The sequence below is a fragment of the Triticum aestivum genome, chromosome 1A (assembly GCF_018294505.1).
Source record: "Triticum aestivum cultivar Chinese Spring chromosome 1A, IWGSC CS RefSeq v2.1, whole genome shotgun sequence".
NCBI lineage: Eukaryota > Viridiplantae > Streptophyta > Magnoliopsida > Poales > Poaceae > Triticum > Triticum aestivum.
Window position 1 is genome coordinate 2,546,374 of NC_057794.1, and position 12,886 is coordinate 2,559,259.

The 12,886-nt window shown below is 43.5% G+C and overlaps 1 protein-coding gene across 2 annotated transcripts; it reads right to left on the bottom strand.

Annotated features, from left to right (window-relative positions):
- Window positions 1-3,932: 3,932 nt before the first annotated feature.
- Window positions 3,933-8,620, bottom strand: LOC123184049 (uncharacterized). 2 transcript variants are annotated; one of them, XM_044596304.1, is made up of 3 exons: window positions 8,005-8,617; window positions 7,274-7,930; window positions 3,933-5,464 (listed from the first exon to the last, which is right to left on the bottom strand). In XM_044596304.1, exons 1-3 carry the CDS (start codon window positions 8,110-8,112, stop codon window positions 5,423-5,425), a joined length of 807 nt encoding a protein of 268 aa, XP_044452239.1. In that variant the 5' UTR covers window positions 8,113-8,617; the 3' UTR covers window positions 3,933-5,422. The 2 variants fall into 2 exon arrangements, with proteins under 2 accessions (XP_044452239.1, XP_044452238.1); XM_044596303.1 differs by lacking the exon at window positions 3,933-5,464 and having other exon boundaries at window positions 5,474-7,930; window positions 8,005-8,620.
- Window positions 8,621-12,886: the final 4,266 nt, after the last annotated feature.

Here is a 12,886-nt window from a genome sequence, read left to right on the forward strand (position 1 = left end):
ACGCCCCTAGCTAGGCATAAAAGTAAGGATAGATCTAGGTATTGCCATCTTTGGTAGGCAATCCATAAGTGGCTATTCATATGGTAATTTTATTTTCTTTCTAGGGAAGTGTTCCATGCCTTTCCTTAACGGAAATTGGAATCTAATATTCCCTTCCTTCATATCAATAATTGCACCAATCGTTCTAAGGAAAGGTCTACCAAGAATAATAGGACATGAAGGATTGCAATCTATATCAAGAACGATAAAATCTACGGGCACATAATTCCTATTTGCAACAATAAGAACATCATTAATTCTTCCCATAGGTTTTTTAATAGTGGAATACGCAAGGTGCAAGTTTAGAGAGCAATCATCAATATCGCGGAAATCTAGCAAATCACACAAAGTTTTGGGGATAGTGGAGACACTAGCACCCAAATCACACAAAGCATAAAATTCATGATCCTTAATCTTAATTTTAATAGTTGGTTCCCATTCATAATAAAGTTTTCTAGGGATAGAAACTTCCAACTCAAGTTTTTCTTCGTAAGATTGCATCAAGGCATCAACGATATGTTTAGTAAACCCTTTATTTTGACTATAAGCATGAGGAGAATTTAGCACGGATTGCAACAAGGAAATACAACCAATTATAGAGCAACTTTCATAATTAAATTCCTTGAAATCCAAAATAGTGGGTTTAGCGACATCTAAGGTTTTGATTTCTTCAATCCCACTTCTATCAATTCTAGCATCAAGATCTAAAAACTCCGAATTTTTGGAACGCCTTCTAGGTAATGGTGGGTTATATTCGTCTCATCATTATCAAGATTCATATTGCAAAACAAAGATTTAATAGGGAAACATCAATAACTTTTTGATCTTCATCTTTGTTTTCATGGTAATTGGAAGAACACGCTTTAATAAAGGCATCTTTCGTAGCACGCATCCTAGCGGTTCTTTCCTTGCACTCGTCAATGGAGATTCTCATGGCTTTGAGAGACTCATTGATATCATGCTTAGGAGGAATAGATCTAAGCTTTAAAGAATCAACATCAAGAGAAATTCTATCAACGTTCCTAGCCAATTCATCAACTTTAAGCAATTTCTCTTCAAGAAAAGCATTGAAATTCTTTTGCGAATTCATAAAATCTTTAACACTAGTCTCAAATTCAGAGGGCATCTTATTAAAATTTCCATAAGAGTTGTTGTAGGAATTTCCATAATTATTAGAAGGATTACTAGGATAAGGCCTAGGATTAAAATTCCCTCTATACGCGTTGTTACCAAAATTATTCCTACCAACAAAATTCACATCCATAGATTCATTATTATTCTCAATCAAAGTAGACAAAGGCATATCATTAGGATCAGAAGAAACACTCTTAGTAGAAAATAATTTCGTAAGTTCATCCATCTTTCCACTCAAAACATTGATTTCTTCTATCGCATGCACTTTTTTATTAGTAGATCTTTTAGTGTGCCATTGAGAATAATTAACCATAATATTATCTAGGAGTTTAGTAGCATCTCCTAAAGTGATTTCCATAAAAGTGCCTCCCGCGGCTAAATCTAAAAGATTTCTAGAAGCAAAATTTAATCTGGCATAAAAGTTTTGTATAATCATTCACAAATTCAAACCATGAGTAGGACAATTACGTATCATTAATTTCATTCTCTCCCACGCTTGTGCAACATGTTCATGATCAAGTTGCTTAAAATTCATGATATCGTTTCTAAGAGAGATGATCTTAGCGGGAGGAAAATACTTAGAGATAAAAGCATCTTTGCACTTGTTCCAAGAATCAAATACTAATTTTAGGCAAAGACGAAAACGAAGCTTTAGCATGATCTCTAAGAGAAAAAGGAAATAACTTCAATTTAACCACATCATTGTCTACATCCCTCTTCTTTTGCATATCACATAAATCAACGAAGCTATTTAGATGAGTAGCGGCATCTTCATTAGGAAGGCCGGCGAATTGATCTTTCATAACAAGATTCAACAAAGCAGTATTGATTTCACAAGATTCAGTACTGGCAAGAGGAGCAATCGGAGTGCTAAGGAAATCTTTATTATTGGTATTGGTAAAGTCACACAATTTGGTATTATCTTGAGCCATTGTGACAAGCAAGCAATCCAACACACGAGCAAACAAAAAGCAAGAGAGAGAAAAGGAAAACGGGAAAGAGAGGGCGAATAAAATGACAAGAGTGAAGTGGGGGAGAGGAAAATGGCAAATAATGTAGTGCGGGAGATAGGGATTGTGATGGGTACTTGGTATGTTGACTTTTGCGAAGACCTCCCTGGCAACGGCGCTAGAAATTCTTCTTCCTACCTCTTGATCTTGTGTTGGATTTCCCTGAAGAGGAGAGGATGATGCAGCAGAGTAGTGTAAGTATTTACCTTAGTTTTTGAGAACAAAGGTATCAATACAGCAGGAGTCTACGCGCGAGTCCCTCGTACCTACACAAAAACAATAGCTCAATGCAACCAACGCGATTAGGAGTTGTCAATCCCTTCACGGTCACTTACGAAAGTGAGATCTGATAGAGAATATTTTTGGTATTTTTGATATAAAGATGCGAAGTAAAATAAAAGGCAAAGTAAAAAAGCAAAGCAATAGTAAAGTGATGGAAGATTGATATGATGAGAATAGACCCGGGGACCATAGATTTAACTAGTGGCTTCTCTCAAGAGCATAAGTATTTCTACGGTGGGTGAAAAAATTACTGTTGAGCAATTGACAGAATTGAGCATAGTTATGAGCATATCTAGGTATGATCATGTATATAGGCATCACGTCCGAGACAAGTAGACCGACTCCTGCCTGCATCTACTACTATTACTCCACTCATCGACCGCTATCCAGCATGCATCTAGAGTATTAAGTTAATGAAAACAGAGTAATGCCTTAAGCAAGATGACATGATGTAGAGGGATAAATTCATGCAATATGATAAAACCCCCATCTTGTTATCCTCAATGGCAACAATACAATACGTGCCTTGCTGCCCCTTCTGTCACTGGGAAAAGGCACCGCAAGATTGAACCCAAAGCAAAGCACTTCTCCCATTGCAAGAAAAACCAATCTAGTGCCCAACCAAATTGATAATTTCGAAGAGGCTTGCAAAGATAACCAATCATACATAAAAGAATTCAGAGAAGATTCAAATATTGTTCATAGATAATCTTGATCATAAACCCACAATTCATCGGTCTCAACAAACACACCGCAAAAGAAGATTACATTGAATAGATCTCCACGAGAGAGGGGGAGAACATTGTATTGAGATCCAAAAAGAGAGATGAAGCCATCTAGCTACTAACTATGGACCCGAAGGTCTAAGGTAAACTATTCACACTTCATCGGAGGGGCTACGATGATGATGTAGAAGCCCTCCATGATCGATTCCCCTTCCGGTGGAGCTCCGGAACAGGCCCCAAGATAGGATCTCGTGGATACAGAAAGTTGTGGCGGTGGAATTAGGTTTTTGGCTCCGTATCTGATAGTTTCGGGGTACGTAGGTATATATAGGAGGAAGAAGTACGTCGGTGGAGCTTAGGGGGGCGCCCTCCACCCTCGTGACCACCGCCTGGCTTCCGTGGCGTAGGGTCCAAGTCTCCTGAATCATATTCGGTGAGAAAATCGTGTTCCCGACGGTTTCATTCCGTTTGGACTCCGTTTGATATTCCGTTTCTTCGAAACACTAAAATAGGCAAAAAACAGCAATTCTGGGCTGGGCCTCCGGTTAATAGGTTAGTCCCAAAAGTAATATAAAAGTGGAAAATAAAGCCCAATATAGTCCAAAACATTAGATAATATAGTATGGAGCAATCAAAAATTATAGATACGTTGGAGACGTATATTGCTCACTCTATTATCTCGTCGGGGAGCATCATCAACCGGCGACAAAACATAAAAGGGTAAATAATAAAAGAAAATAAGGAAAAATAAAAATATCATAGTTTAGTGCATTAAGGGGATCTCCAATGGCGACCCTCGAAGTGGGCAATCGAAGGGGGCAACAAGACACCACCCAGCACACAGACGAGGTTTAACACGACTATATATTACATCATCAAAGACTGCAGCAATGCAAGAAAACAAAGCTTCGACAACGATCATTCTTTTCTTCTTCAGCTCCCCAGCCTATGAACTTCATATCTCCACCCGTGCGAAGCTCTGTAAATCTTACTTGTTACTCCCTCCATTTCGTTTTATAGTGCGTATAGTTTCCAGCAGCAATGCCAATGAGTGAGCTGGCACATGTGCTTGGGTCTAATATACCCCTCCACCAACTCTGTCCAGCCCCATGTGCGCATCACCTCAGCTACGCGTAATCCCGGAGAGAAATTGGAGGGAAAGTTCAGCGCATTCCCGCGTCCACGTCTGCGTGGCCAGCCCCACTCATGCCCGCTCGGCCTTTTCAAATTTGAATCAGCTCTCCAGGACGGGAGCAAGAGTGTAGTACACCATTTTTCTCTCCTCATCTCATTTCTCTCTAGTTCTTCACCCTGCAATGGCAGGGTTAGATTTAAACAACCAGATCAACTGGCAAGATGTCCAAGAAGACTACGGCGGTCTTGCCGGAGAGCTAGACTACGATCTGGAGCTGATCGTCTCGGATGAAGGTACGTCCTCTCTCCTGGCCGAGGTTCATATTTTTGTTGGTGCTCTCGTCTTCTTGCTGATCATTTGCTCATCATCTTGGTTTGTTGATTTGTTTTGCCAGAGGACGAACCTCACGAGCATGTGCATGCTGAAGCTGAGCCTGGCCGTGGACGCGGAGGCGCCGGCCGTGGACGCATAGGCGCCGGCCGTGGACGCGGTCATGGCCGTGGACGCGGAGGCGCCGGCCGTGGAGACGCCGGCCGTGGACGCGGAGGCGCCGGCCGTGGAGACACCGGCCGTGGACGCACAGGCGCCGGCCGTGGACGCGGAGACGCCGGCCATGGACGCGGTCATGGCCGGCGCGGACGAACAAGGTTGGGACTCACTGGAAGATCACCAACCGTTAGGTGGCAGGCTAGCCAACCTCCGGTCGGTGACGCCGGCCTCGGCCAACCTTCCGTTCATGTCGATACTGGCATTGACTTGAACGTGGAATCCGGCAGTGGCGGCGGCGACGATGACGAACATGGCATGCTTGGCATTGACTTGAATGTTGAACTTCATGCAGTCGACGCCGGAGTTGATGCTGAAAATGTTGAAGGAAACGGCGAGGAACATCCAGCTCCAGCTGGTATGCATGCTTGTACTGGTTCATGCATACATGTGTGCTATGCATTGTGGATCATGCATGCTTGCACTGATCTCATACATGCGTACTGCTTCATGAATTCTGGATCATGCATGCTTGTACTGGTTCATGCATACATGTGTGCTGGTTCATGGATACTGGTTCATGCATGCTTCTAGTGGTCATGTATACTGGATCATGCATGGTTGTACTGCTTCATGCATACATGTACTGGTTCCTGCATGATTGTTCATATAGTTAGCAATGTAATAAATCTATGATGCCACTTATTTGCAAATGAAGGCAAGAAAAAGAGAAGGCAGTACAAAGATGAAGAAAAGCAAAATCTATTTGCCATGATCTTGGAGAGGTCTTCTTTGGGTAAATTGAATCATGGAATTACTAAAGCTATCGCCGAAGAAACAAACATTCCTTTGCGAACTATACAACTGAGATGGCTGGAGGGAAAGAAGGCTGGTGGATTGCAGGGAGTCTTGAGCAAGAGGACCAAGAATTGTGGCCGCAAGAGGACCAAGTCTTGAGCAAAAGAACAAGTCTCCAAGATCTTGCTAATGAGTTGAACATGGCAAAGACTACCTTATTCAGGCGTTTGAAGGAGGGCAGACTCAGGCGGCATTCTAATGCCATCAAATCAACATTGATAGAAGAAAACAAGAGGGCTAGGGTTAAGTTTTGTTTGTCTATGTTTCAGCCACTAAGCATCCCACAACAGCCAACATTTGATGGAATGTACAACGTCATCCACATAGATGAGAAGTGGTTCTATCGCACTCGGAAGAATCAAAAATTCTAATTGGGTCTCAACGAGGAAGATCCAGAGCGTACCACACAAAACAAGAATTACATTGAAAAAGTGATGTTCCTTGCTACGGTGGCGAGGCCTCGATATGATGATGATGGCAACATGACATTTGATGGCAAGATTGGCATATGGCCTTTTACATTCCTAGAGGAGGCTAAGAGAGATAGCAAGAACCGCGACACGGGAACAATTGTTACTAAGGTGTTGCCGGCGGTGACAAGGAAAGTTAGCCAAGATTACATGGTGAACAAACTTCTTCCTGCCATTAAGGAGAAGTGGCCTGCTTCGGACCGCGGTTATCCTATAATCATACAACAGGACAATGCCAAAACTCATATTCCCGTCAATGATCCTATGTTTTGTGAAGTGGCAATGGCAGATGGATGGAACATTAGGTTGACGTGCCAACCACCTAATTCTCCTGATCTGAACATATTGGACATAGATTTTTTTGCAGCCCTACAAGCTTTATTTCAGAAGTTGTTCCCAGGTTCACTAGATGACATTGTTACCAAGGTGCTCCAAGCATATGGAGAGTACCCCCCTGAGAGGAGCAACCGCATCTTCCTCACTTTGCAGTCCTGTATGCGGGAGATACTGAAACTTAATGGCGGCCAACAGTACAAGGTTCCACACATGAGGAAGATGGCCCTAGCAAGAGCTGGCCTTCTCACAGCTAGGTTACCATGTGATCCAGCAATTGTAAATGCCGCGATCGAGTTCCTAAGTGCCACCATCTAGACATGGTCATTGTCTGTTCATACAACTGTTTGCACTCTGGACATATTTTGGTTCACTTGATCAGAGAAGTCTGGGCATATTTTGGGTTCAATTGATCAATGTAGGCTGGACAAATTTTGGCAACAGATGATCAATGTAATCTGAACATATTTTGGCAACAAGTGATCAATGTAATCTGGACATATTGATCCATGTATTCTGGATATGTTTTGTGTTTAGTTGACCAATGATAATTTCCATGCATGCAATTGAGGTTGAGCTATCTAACCATGAAGCAAAAATAAACACCACACGATCACAACCAAGTTTGAGCAATGTAATCCAAACACTCTCTATATTCACTTGAGAAGCTACACATCACAGACTTCCCAAACAAAATACACATCACGTCTGATCACCATGTCCATGCATGCCAGTTCATTTTGATGAATAAACTCACATCAGATAACCAGGAATTAATAGGTTCAGCATAATATCCCTTACCTCCATCGTCGATTCATCGAGCGAGTCGCCACCGTGAGCGGGCATAGAGTCAGGCACGAAAGATACATCACTGTCAGCATCCTCCGGCAGTGCCGCTTCACCGTCTTCAGGAAGCAACTCTACGCCATCGTCGGTCTGGGCGTCCTGGAGCAGCAACTCGACGCCGTCGTCGGTCTGGGCGTCCTCGGGCAGCAACTCTATGCCATCGTCGGTCTGGGCGTCCTGGAGCAGCAACTCAACACCGTCGTCGGTCTGGGCATCCTCGGGCAGCAACTCTATGCCATCGTCGGTCTGGGCGTCCTCAAGCAGCACGTCTACGTCGTCGCCGGTCTCGGTGTCCTCGGGCAACATGTGTCCGCCATCGGCATCGGCGCCCTCGGGCAGCACCTCTCCGCCGTCGGTCTCGGCGTCCTCGGGCAGCACCTCATTGCCGTCCTGGGTCTCAGCGTCCTCGGGCAGTACCTCTTCACCGGCCAAGATGGGCAAGCTCCCTGTACTAAGGACATGCACACCATTGTTTGGGCAGCAGCTGAGCTTATTGCCACACATGCATCCTGTTCCTGAACTTGGGCAACCGCCAAGGACATGGACGCCGTGTTGAACAAAATTGAGCGGCATGGGCGAGGCATCTTCTACACGGACGCGGACATCGGCATCCTAGGTCACAAGCGAACCTTGGTTAGTGTCGCGGACATCAAATCCGTTGACGTACTCGAGCAGGTCCTCCTTACTGAGGGCATCCAGCCAGTCTCCACCGCAGCCCTCACCAGGGACCTCCTCCTCTTCTTCCTTCTCTGTTTCTTCGAATTCCCACTGCCGCTTGCGGAATCGTTGATCATCTGGTCCGTCCACCTTGGGCGTCTGGCCTAGCAACAGCTCGATTTGCTGTATTGCTGCCTTTGCCTCCTTCAACAGAGCCAGAACCTTCCTCCTCACCTCTCCCTCAACTCCGCCGGCCATGAAGACCGCCGCCTCCACCACACCTCTCGGCCGCGATCTATTGGATGGCTCCTGTCCTGAGGCAGAGAAGATCGATGAGAGAGGGAGAGGAAACGTTGCGGGAGGTGGGGATGAACTAGGAGTGTGGGGATCGGTGGGGAGGTCTGGTGGTGGGATGCCGGTGAGGATCGAGGCGAGCAGGGAGGTGGGGAAAAGCAGCGACAAGAAAGAGATAAGGGAGAGAGACAGGGGATGGAGCGATGCGGTGGGGTGGGACGCTGGGTCGCTGGCTATTCGGTGGGAGGGTAGTTTCGTCCAAAATCGCTCTCTCGACGAGATACGCACTACATTGCGGAATTCCCGTGAAAATTTTATGCGCACTATAAAACGGAATGGAGGGAGTACATGTTTTAGCAGTTTTGCCCCCGGCATCAGCATCTCTCTTAGCTCCTCCTTTATCTGCAAAATCGACCAGCCCATGGTCCAATAGCATATTAGCTTAATCAGTATCAATGGATCATTACTCATGCAGTTGTGCGTTCACGAGTTGGTCTCTAGAGTTGAGATCAATCACGACCTGCCATATAATAGTACAATAAATGGCGACAATGGGGTCACGAGGAGGCTACTCTCCTTTTCTAAAAAAACGAGGAGGCTACTCGATACATGTGGGAGCATGAGGATTTATGACATACAGCTGAGCTGAGGCGAAATGTTTGGTGGTCTGCACATGCAGTTGTGTAAAGTTAACGAAAGGCTTGTGCGTTCATGGTTCATGGTTTGGTCCTCCGGCCGCCCTGTCAGTTCACATTACTCACATCAACCGGGCCAACCCCACATGTGGCATGTACTCTGTACTCCATCCATTAATCTTTGATTTGAACCCCACCCATGTTTAAATGATGGGCACTCTATTATCTCAGCAGATAGGTTGACAGCCTCCTCGGAGGTGTTCGTACAAGCATGCAATGAAATCCATTAGTTATTGAACCCCACAGGTCCCTTTATGTCCAAACTTCCCTATTCCAAGCTATGAACCCACCACGATCAGCAGGGCTAACACAGCGACCACAGCCAATAATAGAGTCTGTCTTGGCGCTATCTCATTATACCATCAGCAGTCAATCTAGTAGCCCATCCATATAATAGTTATCTATATTTACAAGTTTTAATGTCCAACGGGATCCTTCTGTTTATATGGTGAAAATACAAGACTTTTATCTCTTTTCTATTCTCATTTTGTTAGCCACGCATTTGATGTGGATATATGTATTATCTTCGGCACTGTGACAACAGATGTATCATTAATACAAGATACTGTATGGAAGTAGTGAGATGCATCCAGCCACAAACAACTGGCGAATGCAACCATCCTTTAAGGCAAACCATGTGCCAGACACTGATGTAATTTACTTTGAAGCATCTTCAGGTCAATCTCATGCAGGTTGCTCAGGGATGCAACCAGAAGAAAAGAAAAAAATATTTATCCATGATTACACGTTGATTATTCGCTGTCATAAAATATAGTAGTTTTAGGTTTTCAATGCCCTCTATACTTCATTTTTAATTTGGGTATCTCTGGTAATTTTCCTGTTTCCAAAAGCATGGGTCACGGATATGAATCTATTTTAACACATCTTAGAAATTAGGCCAGGAAAATAACCAAAATGGCTTGATGTTAGATCAATCACGACCAGCCATATATAATAATACCACCACAATGACAAGGGGGTCATTCAATGGCTACTCGATAAACATGTCACAAGCGAGGGTTAGTTTTAGAGTATCTGCACGTACAGCTGTGTGAAAACATTTTGAATACTTTGCGTGGTTCACACGCTCAGTGTTTCATATACGTGTGATAGGTGGCACGCGTACTCCAATGATCTTTTAGCCCCACCCATGTTTAACAGCTGCTCACTCTAATATCTCACCGGCCAGCCTCTTCAGCGACGTCCCCACTATCATGTACCCTTCCATTAATCTTTGGGCCCCACAGGTCGTTTCATGTCCAACTGCCCACAGCGAGCATAACTAATAATGGAGTACATGATTAACTTGGAGTATAAGACAAGCTGAAAGAATTCCTAGTCTATCGTGTGTTTTCTAATTAATCATGATACTCAACAGCTGTGTGAAAACATTTTGAATACTTTGCGTGGTTCACACGCTCAGTGTTTCATATACGTGTGATGGGTGGCATGCGTACTCCATTGATCTTTTAGCCCCACCCATGTTTAACAGCTGCTCACTCTAATATCTCACCGGCCAGCCTCTTCAGCGACGTTTCCACTATCATGTACTCCTCCATTAATCTTTGGGCCCCACAGGTCGTTTCATGTCCAACTGCCCACAGCGAGCATAACTAATAATGGAGTACATGATTAACTTGGAGTATAAGACAAGCTGAAAGAATTCCTAGTCTATCGTGTGTTTTCTAATTAATCATGATACTCAACAGCTGTGTGAAAACATTTTGAATACTTTGCGTGGTTCACACGCTCAGTGTTTCATATACGTGTGATGGGTGGCACGCGTACTCCATTGATCTTTTAGCCCCACCCATGTTTAACAGCTGCTCACTCTAATATCTCACCGGCCAGCCTCTTCAGCGACGTTCCCACTATCATGTACTCCTCCATTAATCTTTGGGCCCCACAGGTCGTTTCATGTCCAACTGCCCACAGCGAGCATAACTAATAATGGAGTACATGATTAACTTGGAGTATAAGACAAGCTGAAAGAATTCCTAGTCTATCGTGTGTTTTCTAATTAATCGTGATACTCAACAGCTGTGTGAAAACATTTTGAATACTTTGCGTGGTTCACACGCTCAGTGTTTCATATACGTGTGATGGGTGGCACGCGTACTCCATTGATCTTTTAGCCCCACCCATGTTTAACAGCTGCTCACTCTAATATCTCACCGGCCAGCCTCTTCAGCGATGTTCCCACTATCATGTACTCCTCCATTAATCTTTGGGCCCCACAGGTTGTTTCATGTCCAACTGCCCACAGCGAGCATAACTAATAATGGAGTACATGATTAACTTGGAGTATAAGACAAGCTGAAAGAATTCCTAGTCTATCGTGTGTTTTCTAATTAATCATGATACTCAACAGCTGTGTGAAAACATTTTGAATACTTTGCGTGGTTCACACGCTCAGTGTTTCATATACGTGTGATGGGTGGCACGCGTACTCCATTGATCTTTTAGCCCCACCCATGTTTAACAGCTGCTCACTCTAATATCTCACCGGCCAGCCTCTTCAGCGACGTCCCCACTATCATGTACTCCTCCATTAATCTTTGGGCCCCACAGGTCGTTTCATGTCCAACTGCCCACAGTGAGAATGGTACACAGCGAGCATAACTAATAATGGAGTTAGCTAGTGGTTATATCTCATTGTCATATCATCTGCAGTCAATTAACTGAATAGCGGTCTTGCCATATGATAATTAACCATACGTACAATATACTCTGTTGTTAATACCTTATACAAAGCCTGTTCCCCGTGTTGCAGCTTACTATAAATCTATAGCCTGCTTTTGTTTTATCTCCTTTCATCTATCACCTGAACTTATCATTTTATTCCAAAAGGGGATATACCCCCGGCCTCTGCATCTGGGTGATGCATGCAGCCATCTATCTATCTATCTATCTATCTATCTATCTATCTATCTATACCTATACTAATTAGGCACTTTCTAAAAATTCCCACGTTAATTAGAAAATATGAGCCGTTTATCTGGGGGGACCGAGTTATTACAGTGTAGATTAACCCATACAATTCTTAAAAATTCCCACGTTAATTAGAAAATATGAGCCGTTTATCTGGTGGGACCAAGTTATTATGGTGTAGATTAACCCATACAATTCTTTCGTGGTTTTATAAGAAGAAAAAAAGCAATATGACCTCGACGTTAAATCTCACGTTTAGTCTGTTTTACCCCGTCCAAAAAAAACGTTTGATCTATTTTAGAAAGAAAGAAAAGCACCATATGTGCTTTTAGGAAAAAAAAACAACATGTGACCTTCACGTTTAATCTGTTTTAGAAAGAAAAAAAAACACCACATGACCTCCACGTTGAATCTCACGTTTACTCTTTTTTCTCCAACAAACTCCATGTTCTCCATGTCCACGATTCAATCTATGGATAACTTCTAATATTTTAAAAGGTCAACTGCCAAATCCTAACTTCTAGGGCCCGAGCACACCACCTTCCCCTGAATCAGTTCGTTTTGCAGTGTGCTGGAGGTGTTTGATGTATTATTAAGTTGCTAAAACTTGAATTCGTACAGAAGAGTTTTACTATACAATTTGTTCAAGCATATAAAGTTATAGTACAACACTAGGCACTATATATGATATGTACTTTCGTGGTACCTTCCATGTAATATTTTTGAGTATATAGCATGTTTGTTACACATGTGAATTAAGTCTTTCATGTACTACGTATTAAAACTGCTTTTGTGTGCACCAACAACAGTGATATTTACGACCAGCGGAGGTGCTTTACTTGTAGGAGGTACAGTTTGCAGCTAAAATGCATAGTAATGGCAACCAAACGCTCCATGTACAGCCCAACAAATGTCAAGCTTCAAGTTGTGCCTTTCTTCTTCTTTCCTTCTACCTCCATCCTCTCATCTCCAAACAAGCTGCTTCAACCAT

Coding starts and splice junctions, on each gene's coding strand:
- LOC123184049 (XM_044596303.1), bottom strand. CDS start 8,112: ATGATCAACGATTCCGCAAGCGGCAGTGGGAATTCGAAGAAACAGAGA. Junction 7,931..8,004: donor AGACTGGCTGGATGCCCTCA/GTAAGGAGGACC, acceptor CTTGTGACCTAG/GATGCCGATGTCCGCGTCCG.